General features: G+C 53.5%; 3 protein-coding genes across 3 annotated transcripts; all 3 read left to right on the top strand.

The window, feature by feature from the left end:
- Nucleotides 1-247: 247 nt before the first annotated feature.
- J4E92_005065 (uncharacterized protein) lies at nt 248-3,670 on the top strand (the record flags this gene model as incomplete). Its single annotated transcript, XM_051496449.1, has 3 exons — nt 248-809; nt 856-3,374; nt 3,434-3,670. 3 exons carry the CDS (start codon nt 248-250, stop codon nt 3,668-3,670), a joined length of 3,318 nt encoding a protein of 1,105 aa, XP_051353169.1.
- Nucleotides 3,671-5,083: 1,413 nt separating this feature from the next.
- Nucleotides 5,084-6,447, top strand: J4E92_005064 (uncharacterized protein; the record flags this gene model as incomplete). The annotated part of the gene is made up of 2 exons (XM_051496448.1): nt 5,084-5,281; nt 5,491-6,447. 2 exons carry the CDS (start codon nt 5,084-5,086, stop codon nt 6,445-6,447), a joined length of 1,155 nt encoding a protein of 384 aa, XP_051353168.1.
- A 7,549-nt stretch (nt 6,448-13,996) lies between these two features.
- On the top strand, nt 13,997-15,004 carry J4E92_005063 (uncharacterized protein; the record flags this gene model as incomplete). Its single annotated transcript, XM_051496447.1, has 1 exon — nt 13,997-15,004. The coding sequence occupies one exon, from the start codon at nt 13,997-13,999 to the stop codon at nt 15,002-15,004; it is 1,008 nt and encodes a 335-aa protein (XP_051353167.1).
- Nucleotides 15,005-20,355: the final 5,351 nt, after the last annotated feature.

Genomic DNA, 20,355 nt, shown 5'->3' with positions numbered 1-20,355 from the left:
GCTGGAGACAGCCCAGCCTCCACGAATCAGCGTCGCCGCAGGCCGATGATAGCAGCACTGCCATCATCTGGCCACCCGTTGCTACCTGTTGTCCCTCGTCACCATCGCGAGCTGCCCAGCTCTTGCCGTTCCTTTGACTTTGACAGTCACCTTCCGTCTCGTCACGTTACTCTCGAAAGAAGCAGGCACACGACAACCTAGATAGCTATCGCATACATAGCTCGTCCCGCGCCGCAAACAAGACGCGATGCGCCAACAGACCTGGGCGACGTCGCTCGCCGCCTTGCTGGGCCTGGCATCGACGGCGACCGCCCACAAGACGTTCGCCAACTACACCCTCGCCGACTCGCCACAGGATCTTTTCTCCATCTACGGCGACCGACCCGATGGCTGTCCGCCATGCTTCAACTGCAACCTGGAAGACTTCAAGTGCAAACAGTTTGCCGACTGCAGCAAAGCGAACGGGAGATGTAACTGTGGACCCGGATTTGGAGGCGAGGACTGCTCAGAGCCCCTCTGCGGCGCCCTGCCCGATGGCAAGAACCGCTCACCACGCGGAGGCGCAAAGGAGTGCGAATGCTCAGAGGGCTGGTCTGGCATCAACTGCAACGTCTGCCAAACCAACGATGCCTGCAACGCCATGATGCCGGATGGAGAGGGCGGCGTCTGCTACAAGGACGGCCAGCTGGTCAAGGAGAACTTCCAGATCTGCGACATTACCAACAGAAAGATCCTCGACACGTTGAAGGACAAGAAACCGCAGGCGACCTTCTCTTGCAATGCCGAGTCGGAGGAATGCAACTTCCAATGTAAGCTCCACACCCTCCACCCTTCATTCACAGCTAATCATCGCAGTCTGGGTCGACCAAAGGGAATCCTTCTACTGCGCCCTCGACACGTGCTCCTCCCACTTCACCGCCGAATCCGACCGCAACATCACGAAATACCGCTGCGAGAACATCAAGTGCGAATGTGTCCCTGACAGGATGCTCTGTGGAGAAGATGGCTCCGTCGACATTGGCGACTTCTTGAAGGAGTCCATCAAGGGTCCTGCTGAGTTCAGAGGCATCTCAGCTATCAACAGCAAAGACAGCGGAAGCATTTTCTCAGAACCTGCCATGAACGACCTCATCTCGAGCATTTTCGGCGACGAAAGCATCTTCCTACAATGCGACACGGGCGAGTGTCTATACCAGACTGAAGTGCCAGGCTACGAGAGACCCATCAAGAAGATCAACACTCCCTTGATCGCTGGTGTCATTGCAGGGATCGCACTATTCATCGTGGCGGCTATCTTAGCCATCTGGTACATTACCCACCGCGCTGAGAGCCATCGATACGGTCCCATCCACCTGTCGGACGATGAGGAGGACGAGGATGCGAAATTGCTCGCCGACCACAAGCCAGCTTCCTTCCTCTTCGAGAACGTCGCCTACAACCTGAAAGGAAAGCAGATTCTGTCTGGCATCTCTGGTGCTGTCCACCCCGGAGAGCTCTTGGCTATCATGGGTGCCTCTGGTGCTGGAAAGACTACCTTCCTTGATATTTTGGCCCGCAAGAAGAAGATTGGAACCGACAGTGGCGATTTCTATATCAATGGCGAGAAGGTCCGCGATGACGAGTTCAGGAGCGTCATTGGTTTCGTCGACCAGGAAGACACCCTTTTGCCTACCTTGACTGTTCACGAGACGATTCTCGACTCTGCATTGTTGCGCCTGCCCAAAGAAATGAGTCGCATTTCCAAGGAGCAAAAGGTAGAAGACGTCGAACGTCAACTCGGTATCTACCACATTCGCAACCAGAAGATTGGCTCTGAGGAAAGCGGTCGCGGAATTTCCGGTGGTGAGAAGCGTCGTGTCGGTATTGCCTGCGAACTTGTCACCTCGCCCAGCATCCTCTTCTTGGATGAGCCCACAAGTGGCCTGGACGCCTACAATGCTTTCAACGTCGTCGAGTGCCTTGTCAACCTGGTCAAGAACTACAACCGAACTGTCGTCTTCACTATTCACCAGCCACGCTCCAACATTGTCGCTCTCTTCGACCAACTGATACTGCTTGCGAAGGGCAGAGCTGTCTACTCTGGACCATTCGAGAACTGCCAGAACTACTTCGACGAGCTCGGCTACACCTGCCCACCTGGTTTTAACATTGCCGACTACATCGTGGATCTTACCATGCACGCGAGCACAGCACGGAAGCCCATCGACGAAGACAGCTCGCTCTTCAACCGTGATCTCAACCGCGACGGACTCACTACAAGCGCAAGCAGTGCAATTGCTGTCAAGTCCATTCCTAGCATCAACACATCGGAGCTTGAACGAGACATTGCTGGTAGTCCCAGCAATTCTAGCATACTGCGACCCAAGAGCAAGAGGAGGACGTCTATTAAGCAGCAGCAAGAACGCGAGCTATTCACGAGGAAGAAGAACACTGCTTCTGTTAACGACGGTGCGATGTCCCCCAAGACTGATGATGAAGCACCCTACGATCGCCGAGGCGCTATCAAGGCCCAATGGATGAAGCTCACTCGTCAACAAGGCGGCGTGCCTCCTCAGATACTCGAAGATCCAGATGAGCTCCCGCCTCCTGCCAACGGCGCCACTGGAACAAACTTGGACCTCTTGATCAACGCTTACGCCTCTTCCGACATTGCAGCCAGAATCCGCGACGACATTGCTAGCTCGGTAGCCAGCGCAAACCAAGCCAACGGCACCAACGGAGTACAACAACCAAATGGTTTCGTTGCCGCAGGAAAGCTCAAGGGCTTCAGGAAGGTTGGTCTCTTTGGCCAGTTCAGAATCTTATCCCGACGAACCTGGCGCAACCTTTACCGCAACCCTATGCTCATGCTTACCCACTACGCCATCGCTATTGTCCTCGCCGTCTTCCTTGGCTTCCTCTTCTACGGTCTCACAGACGACATTAAGGGTTTCCAGAACCGCCTCGGTCTATTCCTGTTCGTCTTATCGCTCTTCGGCTTCAGCAGCTTGACCATCCTCACCGTCTTCGCCCCCGAAAGACTCCTCTTCACCCGCGAGCGCGCCAAGGGCTACTACTCCCCACCCGCCTACTTCGCCGCCAAGGTCATCTTCGACATCATTCCTCTGCGCCTACTTCCACCCATCATTCTCGGTATCATCGTGTACCCCATGACTGGTCTCATCCCCGCATGGCCCAACTTCCTCAAGTTTACCCTCTTCCTCGTCCTGTTCAACCTCGCAGCCGCAGCCATCTTCCTCTTCATCGGCATCGTGTTCCGCAACTCCGGTGTGGCTAACCTGATCGGCGTGCTAGTCATGCTATTCAGTCTCCTCTTCTCTGGCTTCTTCCTCAACAAGGAGAGTATTCCTGCTATAGCCAAGTGGCTGCAATCGGTAAGTCCCAACTCCCCCTTCCACGCACAAGTCCATATTTGCTAACATATGCTTCCCAGCTATCAATCTTCCACTACGCTTTCGAAGGCCTCATCGTCAATGAAGTCAAATACCTCTCCCTCATCGACCACAAATACGGCCTTGACATTGAAGTCCCTGGCTCCGCTATCCTCAGCTCGTTTGGTTTCAACACACAGGCGCTGTGGAAGGATTGTATTGGGCTGGGTGTGTTTGCCGGTGCGTTTGTGGTGCTGGCGTATGCGGCTATGCATTTGTTGCTCGTGGAGAAGAGGTAGTGGGATGCTTGGAGAGCCTTTTGGTTCGGGAGATCTATATTTTTTCATTTTCTAGGGGTTATGTGGGTGGCGCATAGGGTTCGACTTGCATATATGGCGTTTGGTCACTGGGACCCTTTTCTTACACGATAGTAGAGAGTAGAGAGCACACATTGATCATGTGCAGATGAACAGTTCCACGCCCGCAGCACATGCTACAATCTCGCGATCTCCTTCATGCTGTCTCTTCGTCATGCTGTAAGCCGCTTACGGGGACCAAAGTTGTGAAAGTGAAGACATTAGAGATGGATTTATGGCCTGAGGAAGGCTACTTCCAAGATTACTATGGGAATTGGTGTAGGGTTGTCAGACATGAAGGATGTGGCTTGTGTTGATGGGAAAGATTTGCTGTTTTTCCGTCCGTACAATACACGTATGTATGTACTCAACATGTGTTTTCACGGCTTGTGAACATGTGACTGGGTCAATCAGCCCATTGCTGCTTCGGATAGATGGACATGCATCTCAACCACAACCTACAATCTCGGTCGAGCGCAAGAGGACTTCTAATGTTGGGAATTGTGGGGAACCCTTGCCAGTGCATTGGCATGATGCTTATCGAAATCTGGGATTGTTGGTATCAGGATGTTCAGCGAAACGGAGAAAAGGCCGACTTTAGATTGATGCTGACAGACTTTTCGTTGGAGGCAGATAGATACCGCAGGTCCTCCCGCGTGGCACCTCCAAACCCCCAACTCAGTAGACACGTGCAACAGACTGTAAGTAGACAAAAAAGGCCAGATCACCTACAAGCGACAAGCCCCTCAGCAATCAATTAGAGAATTCCAATGAAGTTCCAGAAGACGCGTGACAACGGCAGCCGTGTCGAGATTAGCCCAGTTCAGCCGGAACAAAGATACAACACTCCCGCAGCATCGTCAAACGAGCTTCTTCCTGTAGGCGGTGGCGGACCGATGAGCCGGCGAAATACCGTTATCATCGCCTCATCAAACGCTACATTTCATCAACACTGAGCAATACCGCTCACTATACTGCTTCTGTACCCGTTTCTGCCAGACAATGCTCCTGCTGAAATGCGCAACGGAGGTCAGGGCGCGCCTCAGGGCAACCGCACGAACGGCAGCGACCCTTTGAGGTGGTGCAAGATGTCAGTGCAGTGCAGTGCAGTACCCAACATATGTACTCCTCAGCTCCGTGATTAATGGAAACATTTCTTGCTTGCTCCACGTCTAATAGCGTTAATACTCTGCGACTCTTCAATTCTCCCTACTACTCACAGACATTGACATACGTTGCATCATCGCGCTGAAGCGGAAGGTGTACTCAACGCGGGAGCTGTCTAAAAAAACAGTGGAGCAAGAGCAACGGTCTTCCTAGCCTCATTGGCGGCTCATCGGGACGTCATAACGGAAAATGGGAGCGACGCTATCCAAATTGTGGTCCTCGATGAGGGCCGCCGTGACGGGCGCTTCGGGAAAGAACAACAATACACTACAACATCAACAAGCCAGCAGCCAACAAAAGGCCGAAGAGAGCGACACTCCTACATCAAACCAGGCCCCAGAGACTTTTGCAGCAATGTCTGGAATCAAGAAGTATAAGATTACAGAGGTACGTGGATTTGGTTTGCTTGGGGTGCCTTCCTCGAGGTGGCGTAGGAGGGGTACTTGGGTGGCCCAGCCCCGCTGAGGTCATACAGCCGCGTCTTGAGCATCGCAACACTACCCTTTATGTTTGGCCTGTCGCTCCTGGGACGCATAAGAGCGGCGCGACACTCATTCCCATTTTCAAGAGGAATTCACTCACTAACAATTGCCCAGCCATGGCTCAAGACATACTACTCCCTAGGCGAAGGCCCATTCTGGGAAGAGGAAACAAACACAATTCGCTTCATGGACATTGAAAAGAAGAAGCTACTCCGCGTGGACGTGGCCAAAGGCCCCTCCAGCCTGACTACTGTCAAGGACTACGACATATGTGTATGCGCTACCGCAGACATTGAAGGCAACGACACCGAGTTCATCTTCGGCGGCAAATACGGCTACGGCATCGCCAACAAGCAAACCGGCGAATACCGATGGGTCAAGAAAGTCTGGTCTGAGGATGAAATCTCAGCTAACAAGCATGAAAACTTCCGCGGCAATGACGGCGCTGTCGACTCTGCAGGCCGCTTCTGGTGCGGCTTCATGTTTGACCCCATGGTGTCTGAGTGGCGCGAGGACGGCGCCGTGTTCCGGTTAAACCCCGATGGCAGTCTCGATCGCCCAATGAGCAACATCGTGATCCCCAACGGGACGACGTGGAACAAGAAGGACGATACCATGTACTTTGCCGACAGCCCTACGAAAACTATCTGGCAGTTCGACTTTGACCCCAAGACAGGCGAGATTAGCAACAAGCGTCCGTACTTCACCATGCCAGAGGATGAGCGCTACGGAAAGGGTGCTGTGCCGGATGGTCACTGCCTTGATGAGGAGGGCTACATGTGGACTGCTCTTCACGGCGGATGGCATGTACTGAGAATCTCGCCGCAAGGTGAGGTTGTGGCGGAGATCAAGGTGCCTACCAGCCAACCTACGTGCCCTTGCTTTGTTGGCGAAGAGCTATTCATTACTAGCTCTGGCGGTACAAGCGGAGAGAATGGAGGACCGGTTGATGAGCATGCAGGCAGTTGTTTCAAGATCAATGTTGGTGTGCGGGGGTTGAAAAGGTTCAAGTTCAAGGGTGGAGCGGCTGTTGAGGGCGGAAAGGAGAGCGGGAAGGTTGTTGCAGAGTAGGATGGTGTGGAAGTGCTACATAGATGGATGGGCGTGAGCAACACATCTCGAAGCGATGCTTCTTTCCCGACATAGCAGATGTAGATCGCCATCGGAAGTATCTGGAATATGGCCTACTCCCAAGCCCTAGATGATCGAAATCGCCTACATACGAGATCACCGATCAGTAATCACTCCTTGATGCAACATGACCGATATGATGATACCTGCATGATATAGAAGATATGCAGATACGAAAGGATTCAAGATGCAACTGAGGTCACTCGATCGCAGTACGCTAAGCTAAGTCTGGGCGAAGAAGGAGTTAACGACCGGTGGAGATCAAGACGTTATCGCTTACCCTTGCAATACCACCATAACATCGCCTTGGAAACAGAGAGAACGACGAACAATAGACGATCCGAAAACCTGCGGCCTTAACGCCATCCTATGGTAGCTGTAGCTGCGACAGTGAAGCAAGCTGAGAGTAGCAGTGGAGCCCAACGAGACCGTTTGGGTTAAGCTCACTGTGGTATAGGATGCTGTTAACTACACTCACCGAATAGGCATTATCTCGCATTTTATCATAACATAGTCACCCTTTCAGTCAGCTTCTCGCCCAACTGGGACGAATGCGATCTTCCGATTCCCGGGTCTAAGGGATCTAGGAGCTTTACCCCCAGACCACCACCCTCGAACCTTGCTCTGATGCACATAGCAGACAGTGCCATATATCTCTTTTGAACTAGTCATGCGGCGCGAATTTCCCAACGCAGACGTGACAGCTCGCAGGTGACATTTACATTGCGCTGTCCTTACCACAACAAGGAAGTACCCAACCCAGTCCTCAGCCCGACACGTATGTCTGCGGCGCAGTAGTCTCCACGCTCCTTTGACCGTGACCATCTCTCGCGTCCTCATCGGAAGCAACCAGCCTGACCACGACCATCCCACCGCCTAGGGTAGGCGAGGAGCAAGCCTCACATCCCGATGAAGAGATCCGCACAGCGGGACGTTTGAAAGCATGGCTTCGACACGTTCCGGCACCCACAGCCGATCGAAGGAAAAGATAGGCCTGTGGCGGCCACACATATCGCGTGCATGTGAGCGTTACCTGCATACACCTCACCGGAGGAATAGGTGCTGCACGTCGCTTGACGCGGCAACGTACGTACCCCCCAAGTCCATGAAAACAGGGCTTGGAAGGATTCGAAGGATGGAAGGATGGGAGGAAGCGCGGGGATCGCGAGATGCTGATAGGAAGCGCGCGTCTATGCATAACGCTAACCCCCGGTCGTCATATCAGCCCTTTGGAAGGGGCCTGTTTGTATAAGGCCATTGTATGTGTGTGTGTGTGTGTGTATGGACAGACCGGTTCTTGGGTAGCGAATTTCTCGATGGAGAGGTCTCCTTGCTTAAGGGATTTGCGGCACAGTTCGCGTATTCGGTCAAGGTGGGACTTTCCTCCAATCGCTTGCTAGAGGGGTGAGGGATTTCTAGCGATTCCAGTCTCGAAGCATGGTAGATGTGCAATCTTCGTCGCGATGGGACATGGCAGTTTGGGGTGATGCGCATTGTCCTCGCCGAAGCCCATCCTGCGCGCTTCTCGCTTATGTAGCGTGTATACCTGCCGCTTATACGTGTAGCTTGACGTGACGCGAGACAAACGTATACAGGCTAGTAGAGATCCAAGGATTGAGGATTGAGGATTGAGGAGTCTGTGTAGTGGAGTGGAGTGGAGGATGTCGTAACGGTTTGACGAGAAGGAATTCGTTCCGAGGACCCTGATGACGAATTTTGTGGATACGGGTTGAGGAGGAGTGAACGAGGGATGCTGTGCCGCTCTGGTGTGCAACTGCATCGGCGAGTTCCTATCCAACGTGACAGACTGCCCTTGATTGTGAAGACCTGTGTGATCTGTGGAACTTTCACATAGGATGTTCGACAAAGGAAAGTGATCCAGTGCAATTTGTCCACGCATCCCGAAATGGCTAGGAAGCCGTTATCTTGGTGCTATATTCCCCCTCTCTGATCAACACTTTCGGACGTTACATCTACATTTGGCGTACATGCGTGAATTTTCTCGTGCCAGATCAGCTGCAGGTCTTGAGTTGGGATGGACGTTGTTTGCTTTGCATGAGATCGGACATGACAAATAGATTATGCCCCACCGAATGAGAAAGATATGGGAGATACCTAGTTAGTGTTCGGATTCGCGTCCTCTGAGTAGCCTCTCAGTAGCCTCTCAGTGCGGAGGTGTACCTAACTTGGATGCTGGTGAATGCTGAGAACTCATTGCTAGGTTCTTGCCATCGCCGTCGGTGTCCCACCCAAGCGCTGACTCAGGTGCGGTTGGGGTCATTAAGCGGTGGCTTAAACAAACGGTAGGGGTTTTTATGAGACGTGAAGCGATGAAAATTCAGAAGCGGGGTCTGAGTCCTCGTTACTGAATCTTTCTCGTGTAGGGAATTGTTGATGTGTGATCTCATTGAAGCATCTCGTGTTGATCTCGATAAGAAAATCCTAACGAGATGCGAAAGTCAAGAAAGGACAAAGTTCGATCCCCATGTTCATGTCGGTCGACAGAACAGGCAGCTCGATCTGGGGGAGCTGTTACCGTACTCTCGGAGACGCGAATATTGTTGAATAGGGCCGAAAGATCATCGCTGACCGATTCGTCGTGAACAGGGTCGTGAGACTAGTAAGCACCGGCCATCACGGTCAGGCCGACCACGGCTATCCGGAACTTTTATGCAGCATCTAGCGTTTGTTCAGGGTGCAGGGCAGTTCGGAGTACTGATCTGCTAATGTCGATCAAGTATCTTGCATGCATGAGTCGACTCCAAGTAGGCCTTATCACAACGTTACTGTGTACTGTAGTTGACCTGCATGCAATCTTTTGCTACCAAGAGTGTTGCATCAGCCTTAGTGTATAATGAGTCAAAAGGAGATTGGGACGAGCAAACGGTTGTTTGTGTTGGTATCGCGTCCTTCGAAAGGGAGCTGTGGTGTGCGATCGATACTCCGCGACTTGCTTCGACAACGATAAGGTCATCATTTTGTCACCTGAATGCCGTACTGTATCTACCGATCTACGCCTTGGTAGTCGACGCTGTCATGTCTCGATCTGAGCCGGTCCGCACACTGGCTGGCAAAGGCATCCGAAGAATATGCGCTTGCGCAAGAAAAGAGACATCGTGATCAGAAGGACAATCAGGAGGCGCGGGTTGGTGTGCAGGGTGGTGAGCCTGACGCAGAAGATAGTTTAGCGAGTCACCAACCCATGTTTGCCCAGGCAAGGTCTCGAGGTGGCATCTATTGTTTTGCTCACTGTAGTGGTTGGCGGCGATGTAGACCGAGCCAGAGGGCCGTTCGAGATTGCAGAGACAAAGGGATTTCCGATCGAGCATCAAGCAACCCGTTTGGTACCTGTATACATTAGCCCCCGCCTCATATGTTATGCGTTGCAGGGTAAGAAACGTCATCTCCCGCTTCCGGGATATACAACTGATAATATAAGCCGATACGAGTAATGAACTGGCGATACTGGGCCTCGTGCAGGCGGCTGAAAGTGTTCTCGGTTGTGGATGTTTGCTTGTGTAACAAAGAACGTCTGAAGCGAGTCCCGCAATGCATGCTTCGACACGAATCTGCCACAGATGTCCGGTATTGTTTGTTCATTTTGACGTTGTCTCGGGACAACTTAAATTACGGATCATGGCGTCAACAAGGGGTTGCGAAGCGTTGCAAGCGCAGGAGAGCTGTGTAGCAAGGCCAAACAAAAGAGTGCCGCAGGCCCGTTCAGTTGGTTGCAGGACGGATCTCGCTTATGTTGCATACATGCCGCCTTCATCTGTGGTGGAGGTTTATGTATACTGTGAGGATCTGTAACATGATAGCAACGTCGTTCGTCTTGTTGTGATTGCTGAGCAGAGCTGGGCAGGCGCATTGGAGAGGCCCAAACGCCCGTGCAGAAGCTTGGGCCGTGCGTTCTATGTCAAAATGCATCCGCGGACAGTTCACTCGTTCGATGCCTCCATCAGGGTCTCCCTTCCGCTTCGACACAACTGGACGCCTGCCCAAGCGAAGCTTCGTGGAGGATTGGCCAAGTGCCGATGCATCCATCGCTGCGACGAGCACGCGCGTGCCGCCACTTCCCTATGCTGGAGCTTCACAACACGTCAACCAAGGCAATTTGATGTCGACACGCCCGCGGAGGGCAGCGGCAGTTGTGCCGCCGCTATTGTATGTGGCAGTGAGTGGGGTTGGGAAACTGAAAAGTGGGCACAGAGAGTACCCAGCTTCACCGGACACGCGATGTACCAACTCGTGAACTGCACCGAGACTACGAGTCAGTCAACCACTCCATCTCGTCTGAATCAATCCTCTAAGTTGATCTGGCGATACCCTCCGGCATTTTGGAACAGGAACCAACGCTTCTCGCGGCTGTGCGGTGTACATACACCGTGATTAGCTCAGAAGGTGTGACGTGACCTCACAATCTGGTGCGGTCTCCCCTGAACTATCGCCTTGGCTGCGCAACCGACAGTCTGGAGCCGGAAACTGGTGGAGAGGATCAACCAACCGATGGCTGAGATCCATCAGTGGCGCCGTGTGGACCACGCTGTTGGTCGCAAGCTATGACGCTTTTGGTGGAAATCCCTGAGCAAGGCCCTCACGAGGGCGTCCAGCTTGCGCCGAGGCAGGCTGCCCTGACTCCAGCTACTGCTCCTGTCTCTCAAAGTCAGCGCGCACGAGGGCTTACTAGAAGCTCCAGATCTTCAAAGACTGCCCAAATATGCCGGCAGTCGCACACGGCTTTCACAGAGTTTGATGCGCTCGTACTCGGGGTACATATACTTTTCAGCTGCTCGCAAGCGTCCAGTCCATCTCGATGCGACTCCAGAAGGAATGACATGCGCCGCATTGAGATCGTCTCAGGTCCTGCAACGTGTACGCCGTTACCGGCCCTCTGGGAATGAATTGTCATAGAAAAGGTTCGAGAAGCAGGAAATGTACATGGATTAACGCCAGCTACCAGCCGCAACAAAACTTGAGCTAGCCTTGTTCTAACCGGCGTGCGCATGTGGGATCAAAAGGATCAAAAGGCCGACACCTGACGCGATTTGCAATGTGACAGGGGTACGCAATTGAAGCCCAACCTACTGATCTGTTTCGCCTGGCGCAAACTCCACGCTACGTTGCACAAAAGTACTCGCACAGAGGATGCCGCAAATTGCGCAATACAGGACTGACTGGTGTATGGAAACTGATCACTGACGATCTGTCCGATCACAAGTCTCGTGCTGGGACACATCTGCAGCTCCACAAGCTAATCACCCCCACGACAGCGCGGGGAACTGTCACCCAAACCCTGGCGATATCGATTAGTATTATCGCGACGGCAGGGCGAGGGCCTCCCTTGTTACTGATTCGATCGAGTTTCAGAGGCTCGTCATACAAATCAACAGACCGAGATCTCTATCATGCCGTCTCATCAAGTTGCTGCTACCCCCACATGGCCACTGCAACACGTCCACATGCACGTTATCGACACGCACGTTTTCCAAGGCGGAAGCGATCGCTCCTCGGTGGCTGCATGGCGTGGGCATGCTAATTTCTTCTGTCATCCGCAGCGAGACGAGGCGTTGCCGCCGCTGACCGTCCCGAGACGTTAGTGGTGCTGGCCGTGGAAATGCAGGTGTACTGGACAAGAAGCAACCCACTGAAGCGATGAGGCGCCCAGTGGTCCTATCGATGTCTTGGGCCACAATGATGCAACGCTGTGGCTCGCCTTTTGTGCAGTGCGTAGCGCGCGAAGCATATGCAGCACTGAGGCAAGCGTCGGGGATTTTAAATGCGCGACGGGCAGCCAATAAGGCGGCTCAACAAAGCAAAATGAGGTGCACAATTCATTGCACAGCGAGCGGCAAGGGAAGGATGGCCTGGGGCACATGATGAGACACGGTCGTGCGCATCACGCACACGCTGCTACCGCAACCGCTGGCCTGACCGGCCCTAGCAGCGGTCGAGGACATGCGTGCGAGCCAGCCACGGCTCGCCATGGAGGTGCAGGAGGGCCGCCGGCAAGCTGCAGATGAGATGACAGGACGTCTTTCCGGACAGTCTCCCGCAGGTCAGTGCTGGGGGCTGCAGGGCGCGGCCGCCAAAGTGCGCTTGTGTCAGTTTGGGCCAGCAGGCCACCTCGACGTCGTTACTTGGCCGCCAGCTGCGCGTTGTTGCGGTGGGGGGCTTAGTGTGTATTCCGCTTCCGCGTATCTTCACTGTCGAACATGCAGTAGCGCGCAAGACGTGCGCAAGTAGCTTGCCAGCGTATCCCAGCAAGCCCAAGGCACCGCCTAGCGCGTCGTCAAAGCCGCCGACAAGGCATGATGTACTTGCTGCCCTTCCTCGCGCAACATGGACCAGGCGCGACAGGGGCACAATGCACCCTCGATGGTTTGCTGCCCGGCCAGCCATCCTCCGACTATTACACCGCAAATTCTTATATCACACCCGGTCCTGGCGCGACCTGTGCCGATTGCGGGCGTGACAGATCTCGACCCCCAGACTCTTTACCAGTTCCCCCGACGTTGCCTCGCAGCTTCATTTCCTCATCGCTTCACTTTGCTACCGATCTCCAGTCCTCGTTCCTGCAGCCTTGGTCGCTTACTCCCAGTATAGCATGGCCGTCAGCCCCACACTGCCTCGACTGCCCTACTAGGAAACTCATCCACGCCTCGTGCTGCCACTACACCGTTGGGACTGCCACCACATTGTCTGATCCACCATCCTTTTCGCCTCCTTCGACACTACATTACCTCCACGCATCTTGGGTTGTCTTCTAGGCGACCCAACCAACGTTGTCACCCTGGCTACTCAGACTCTCCCCGCTATCAGGGCCCCTCTCCCTCATTATCCACGACGTTTTCAGAACTCGTTAACTCCGCCGTACCACAACGATCCAAAGCCCGACGGCCCATGGTCGGGTCAGGGCGGCCAAGGGGGCTCTGACGATATCTATTCCATGTCAAACCCACCGGCAGGAGAAACCCGTTCAGCGCGAACAACCCCACAGATGTCGCCCATCCAGTCTTATCCTCCGATGCAGCCACCTTACAGGAGCCCGCGAGAAGCTTCGGCAAACCCTCCTGTCTCCCTGCCACCCCTTCGCCATCTTTCCAGGACCCCACCCACGCCCTCGGATCGAAGATATGGAAACCCTTTCGGAGTCCACTCCATTCTTAATCCCCAAGCCGAGTTGGTGGAACAGCAACGAAGTCTGAAGCGTAGCAACTCTCAGATGGATTCGCCATCACCCGTTGATACACAGAACTCGCAAAGTCTGCCCTCCATCAGTCGACCCAATAGTGTCGACTCCACTCAATCCACACAGGAAGGACAACAGCATGCTAGGCCATTCCAACCCCCGGGACGGCCGTCGATCCGACCTCCATATCCCGAGAAGTCGATCAGGAATCACAACCTCGGCAGGTTAAATCCACCCACAGGCACCATCGATGCCCAGCAATCGCCTTTCCTAACGGCAAGTACACGTCCCACGGAATCAATGACAATCCAGCCGGCTTTACCTACACCTCCTGCCGGCGGCCGCCCTCATTATTTCCCTCCTACGGCTCCTACTCCCCCGCCGAACATGATGCGTACTGAGATCCGTCGACCAAGCGTCAACTTCCCTCAATCCGGTAGTGCCAGTCCAATTGCACAGTACTCACCTTACAGCCAGCCAGCCTCTGTTGCGTCGAGCCAGTACGACAACCACAGCACTCAGGGACCATACGGCCAGATGCGTAGACACACCCCAGTGCACGATTCCCGTCAGGGGTCTGTGTCCATGGAGAGTGAACGCAATAGCATGATAGCCATGGCCCCATCCAACCAGAGCAGTGTTCAGCTCATGACAATCCAGAGCCAGGACGGGTCTTTGCACAACATCCAAGTGGAAACACAAACCGCATCCAAAGGCGCCGATGAGAAGAGGAGGCGTAACGCTGGCGCATCAGCACGTTTCCGTGCCAGAAGGAAGGAAAAAGAGCGCGAGGCTTCCATGAGCATATCGAGATTAGAACAGAGCGTCCGCGACTCGAACGAGGATGCTGAGTATTACCGTTCTGAGAGGGACTACTGGAGATCGATTGCCATGCAAGCTCATCCAGAACGCCACATCACCCGACCGCCGTCGCCTCGGCTGAGGCGTGTTTCGGTAGCACCGTCACGCGCACCATCTTCTACAACTGGACATGGCTCAGAGGCTTCGTATGACGACTACGAAGAGGAACTTCGCGAGGAAGAGCGCAACGTTCGAAGGAGAACCAGTAGCTACCATCCAGCTGTTGGTCCTCACCACGCCGAGGCACCTTCCAGCCACGACTCACATGGCTATCCTGCATCCACCTTTGCACCTGTAAATCACTCTGCACAGCATACTACCCAGCCTCATCAGTATCCACAGCACCAACAGGCGCAAACCACAGGTCCTCACCATCCTGCGCCTAAACAAGCTGCTTACCGCGACTCTTTCCCACCTGAGGCTCGTCGATACGAGCACCGTGCCTAGACAATTGGCCATACCTTGAAGAGGATGCTTTGGTGCTTTGATCAGCCTACAACATTATTACTCGGCTTGCACTCGCACGTCGACCACTTTATTTCTATTTACATTCTTTCTCAAGCATGTGTCAACGATGCATGTATATCGCTTGGGTGGTTGTTTCCAGCTTCTGCAATTTTGCGAGCACATATCTGCGTTATACCCTAGCTCTTTTCGTTCTTTGTCCATCATCGGTCTTCACCAAATTGCATATAGAATCTCTTGTCCTCACGGATAATTCTCATCGCTGTCATCGAATCAAGATTGATATTCGTCGCTTTCATCATGTACAGTACTACCTCATGTGCGCCTTTCAGCAAAAGACATGGTGGATGTGAGTGCCTACTCAAAGATACCAAGGACAATCGAACTACATCGCTTTGCTGCAAACGACCCGTACAAATTCACCACATCTGCCATCATGATGGTTCCTGGAGGGTTGTTCCGTCACAAGCCGGGATCAACCGCCGCTTAGGAACTGCTTCCGCGTGAATGGTACTAGCCATGGTAACATTCATTTAATCGCCGTTCTCTTCGGGATCTCGCAGGCGAGACAGCCGGCACGTCTGAACCCTAATGCGACGTTCACGCCCAACGTATCATAGACCACCTAACCGATGCAACTCGACTGCTATGTTCCCCGAAATCAGGCGATAATCAAAATTGAGTTTCGGATACGGCATGACGAACTGGGTAATGCCGACGTTCACCTCCAGAATCTAAAAGTCCTTATTCGGCTGTCGCCTTAGCGAACGAGGCCGACGCCATTCCGAGTGCAGCCTCAATTTCACAGACGTCGCTGACCACTAAAGGGTCTTCGGACGGGCGCCATCACATCATACCAGATGCGTCACTCTTGTCGCACCTTGGTGAAGACACCCGTCGAAAGTTTAAAACTCACTCTAGGTAAGCGATCCGAAGTGGCGGATGTTGAGTTCGAGACTACCATAGTGGTAGGTCGGCGGTCTTCTCCGGTCTCCGGCTCTCCAGGTGAGTGTTCCCGAGTGTGTCATTGTAATTCTCACGGTTTCATGAAAGGCTCCACCTTGTTGACAAGCGTCCGGCGATAGTAGTGCACCTAACAGTGTCACCAGACGCGACACGTTGGTGCTGCATACTCACCGCAAAGACTACCACGAGGCGCACAGACCCGTGTGTGACTAGAGCCTCGTGCTCGCAACACCTTTACGAATCAGTTTAGACAGAGTCCCCAAAATCCCGTCAGACAGGTTGGTAGCCACATGACCATTGTACTGGAAAGCAGGAAGATGTGAGTTGGCCAAAGTTTAAGTTCCGTGTTTCGCTTGTCAGCTAACGGAGACGCCTCCGGCGCGGTCCGTTGGCTTCTTCGGCACCATATTTCGAGCTTGCCCGGAACTTTATGTACGGCATTATAGCGCCTTTTAGAGAATTTCTTTTCTCGTCATCTGGGTGGTCTATTGACAGCCCGTCACTGTTGGTCACTAGGTCCAAACTCCAACAGACGCCCGTGTTTCTGTCAACTTAAACACTAGGCCGCAGACTCTGGGTAGACTGGGCATAGGATCGATATCGACAACGTTGCCTGGGACCTCTCCGATGGTCTATAATACCACACCATATTATTTCCCAACTCGCAGTAGTCTGAACCTTCCTCAAAACGGTCCGAATGATAACATCACTTCCGCACGGTCCAGCCATGAACTATCCTGCTCTTGTGCACGCCTTTCTTTACGCACAGCGATCAAGGGACGAATATACCGCCTTCGGCCAAATTGTGGTTCTCATCGTTTTCCAGAAGCCGCTCCAAGCTGACAGAAGACGGCCTGCCATAGATTGCCTCGATGGGGAAGTCTCCGGAGAAATACAATATCGACGGCGTTCTCCCCGACACTAGAGACTGAGATGCTGCTGACAGTGTCTGTCCAGGCAGTAAAATCTTGTTGTGCCACGGTGCTTGCATAGCATGTAAGGACATACGAGCAGCAACATCAAGTTGGCTGTCGCAAACACCGCGACTGATTACTAGCCCTACACCAGGATCACCCACACAACAACAGGAAAGATGTCGCAATCGAATTGTCCAGAGCGCTACTCATTGGACTCTTCACTTGGGCGTCTGGGCCAATCATCACGATGACATACTTAGGGGCTAGCTGCTGTGCCGCTGTATGCACGACATGGCTCTTGATCACCACCCTCGTCATCGGGCCTAATCTCAGATTTGCCGGGCCCCCGAAGCGCGCACGCAACACCTTCACCGCCATCTCTCCACTTTCGATGCCATCACATCCGCGAACGCTATATCTACCAGCATCCGGTGTAAAGCTGACTCGCAATGATGATGCGGGTGGACGTGCAAAGAGCAGCACTAAAAATCTCTCCAAGCTGCAGCATGCGTTGCAAGGATGCAACCTAGCCTACCCACGAGCCAGCCGCTTGACCCGTGATCCTACGCATCTGGAAGAACTACCTAGGCAGAGCCGCCGTCGTACAAGGGTCTTGATTGATGACATGCCGCGACCGGGGACAAAGATCCACCCAATCACGCCGGCTTCTGTGTCTAGGATCAACACTTGCTCACCGTTTACCTCTGCGGCGGGTGACAAGGCTGTAAGACTGCGCATGTTGCAGCGGTTCCGGCTCATGATCTTCTTTTGCTGTGCTTACCCGAATACTTCTCGCTACTCGGGCCGACCGCGAGTGTAGATGCCTCGGGTTTTGTCAGCACGTTTCGGTCGCTTGCAACTGCCGATGCGTGCCTTCGTTTTTCTGCTTCAGCATCACGGCACAAGAAACCTCATTTTGCTGGTTGCAGAGTCTATGGGGGCATCTGGAATTCACTTTCCGGATCAACTTCCCCATTTTGCATCCCTTGCAGCTGGTGTCTTTTTGACCTGCATAACGGGTCCATTCATGTGGGAGCACAATACATCCGCGGTTTAGAGGGACTCCACACACATCCAGATGACCGACTCTCGACACGTGTACCTATAGTTCACACCGCATATTCCTGCCATGTCGATACAACGCCATAGGGGCTGTCTCCATGGGACTGGATCTGCACAGCGCCAAAGTCGTTTCTCTCAGACTTATTTGTGCACCTCTATCGATTCATCTTGTCACGCGATGACATCGCGCTCCTCCGCCTGCATGTAATATTTGCTTTACTGCACGACGATGCTGTTCCATACAGCGGGCCATGAGCGGAATTCTCACCGGATCGTACGACTGACTCGATGGCCTTGTATATCTGGCGCATATGAGGGTTACATGGTCTTTTCGCCTTACGTTGCAGGACGACAAAGCAAATATCGCACGGCGCTCTTTTCAAACTGAATTCTTCGCACCTGCCGAATGTGTTCGCGATAAACCCCTTACACGTTCTTTGACTCGAGAAGACATGGCGATCCTACTGCGCAAAATTGATCTTCGCAACTAGAATACGCCCAGGAATCTGCAGAACTGTGGGGCAAGACTTGCACACCCCACTCCATTACATGCATGATCGTGAGCTCTTGCGCTTCGACACGAGTTCCCCAACCGTCCTCGGTAGCACATATTGAAGGCAGCTTGCAACCGATATGAATCCTATTACATCAGGATCGGTTGTCAACGTACGTATGGAGTCTGGCGCAATTGCCAATAACCTCAAGCGGCGGCATGCAATATGCAGCGAGTCGTGTCAGACATAACTAAATGCGTCCACTCAGGTGTCTCACCCCAGCGAGAGCCGGCGGAGCGGGTCAAGTGCCTAGGTATAGTAAAGTCGCAACGAGTTCAGCATCGCATCTTGCATCGCATGTCGCGCATCGCCTATGGCACGCTCGCCAGTTCTATAATCCCGCACGTACCCACCCTCCATGCTGCAGCTAGCCCAAACGCCGAACCGTCCTGTCGGGTCACGTATGCATCACACCAGCATTATCCTTGTCAGAAATGTGCATCGCCTTCCCCAGGACGCTGAACTCAGAGCCCAACCATGCAAGCCACGCGGTGCAACACGCCGTGGCCCATGCATGTCAGCAATGACAAAGCCCTGTAAAGGAGTGACAAGCAAGCGAGCTCTTGGATCAGTCACGTGAGCATGCTAACTCCTTTTGCGAGCATGCAACACACAACAAGGAACGGGGATGCAACTCAGTCGGCCCACGCGCTGCATATCATAAGATGTCAAATCGCTTGCTTACTCGCACCCTCGCAAGGCAAGCCAATCCCGCCAATCAGAAAAATTCAAGCCAAAGTTTAGTATTCGCTCACAAGGCAGGTTAAGCTTCGGCCAATCGTTGAGCTCCCCACACGCATCATCAAGAGGTGGGACCATGTGGTGGCATGCTATTCTTGGCGCCGTGTGGGTGCATGTCGAGGCGAATAAACCATGAGAGGGATTTGGGTTTCGGTGCGTCGTTCGACGTTCCGATCCGTGCTTCCGTTATAACCCGCCCGTTGACCGGGCGCGCGTCATCCGCGAGCATGTGGTGCGGTTGCGAATGAGATGAGAGAGTAACGTTCGACGACCTTTCGTGTGATCGAGGACGCAAACGCAGAGCTTGGCCACGACTGAAGACTCAGCCATCCTTCTCTGTTTCACTACCTTGCACATTATGCTATTCATCCCACGCAGCTTCGCGTCGCGGCAGCCGAAGTACAAAGGTCCTTTTCCTGTTCCGAGACGACTTTGAGAATCGAAGGAATGCGAGCAAAACGCGGCTCGCGCGAATCGCTGCAAAAGGGCCTCCGATACGAACTGGCCATGCAGGGTCCTCCAAAAGCTGCTCCATAATATGATTTGTTATTCCTACCTTCCATGTTCGCCATGTGGAAATGAAGGTGGGTGGGTAATAGGTGGGTGACACAACGCACGTGTAGTTGCTTGAGATAGAAGGCGCGATAGGCGACAGCAAGTATTGGTGGACGATAACTGTACCTCCCGACGTGTCGAGTCTGACTATTCCCGCTTTCGCAATCAGGTTTCGCATGGCCATCCCACGAGCGAGATCCATCCATCTCGTGAAGGCAGTAGACCACTCCGTATACAGCGTACCATCACACGCAGCCCCTCCCCCCTGCGCGGGAGAGTACTCACGCCACGTTTGCGCAAGCAATGTAAGTCTTGCAGCCGACACCTGGTTCTGCAGCAGAGCGGCACTGGCTACCCGTAAGATCTCGCATGCTGTGCATGTCGGCACGACCGCTTAAATCTGCCGTCAGACGGAACCTCGATATTGGACAGCGCACAACGCTGAGCGTCGAATGGAGGCCCCAATCTCGCCCCCAAAACGGAGATTGGCGAGACACACACGACTCTTCGCCACTGGTAGGACGGCTGACGTCGGGCG

This window comes from Alternaria infectoria (genome assembly GCF_024043175.1).
Source record: "Alternaria infectoria strain BMP 0036 chromosome Unknown scaffold_7, whole genome shotgun sequence".
Classification (NCBI taxonomy): domain Eukaryota; kingdom Fungi; phylum Ascomycota; class Dothideomycetes; order Pleosporales; family Pleosporaceae; genus Alternaria; species Alternaria infectoria.
The sequence above is the reverse complement of the archived record's forward strand: the minus strand, read 5'-3'. Positions and strand labels throughout refer to the sequence as shown.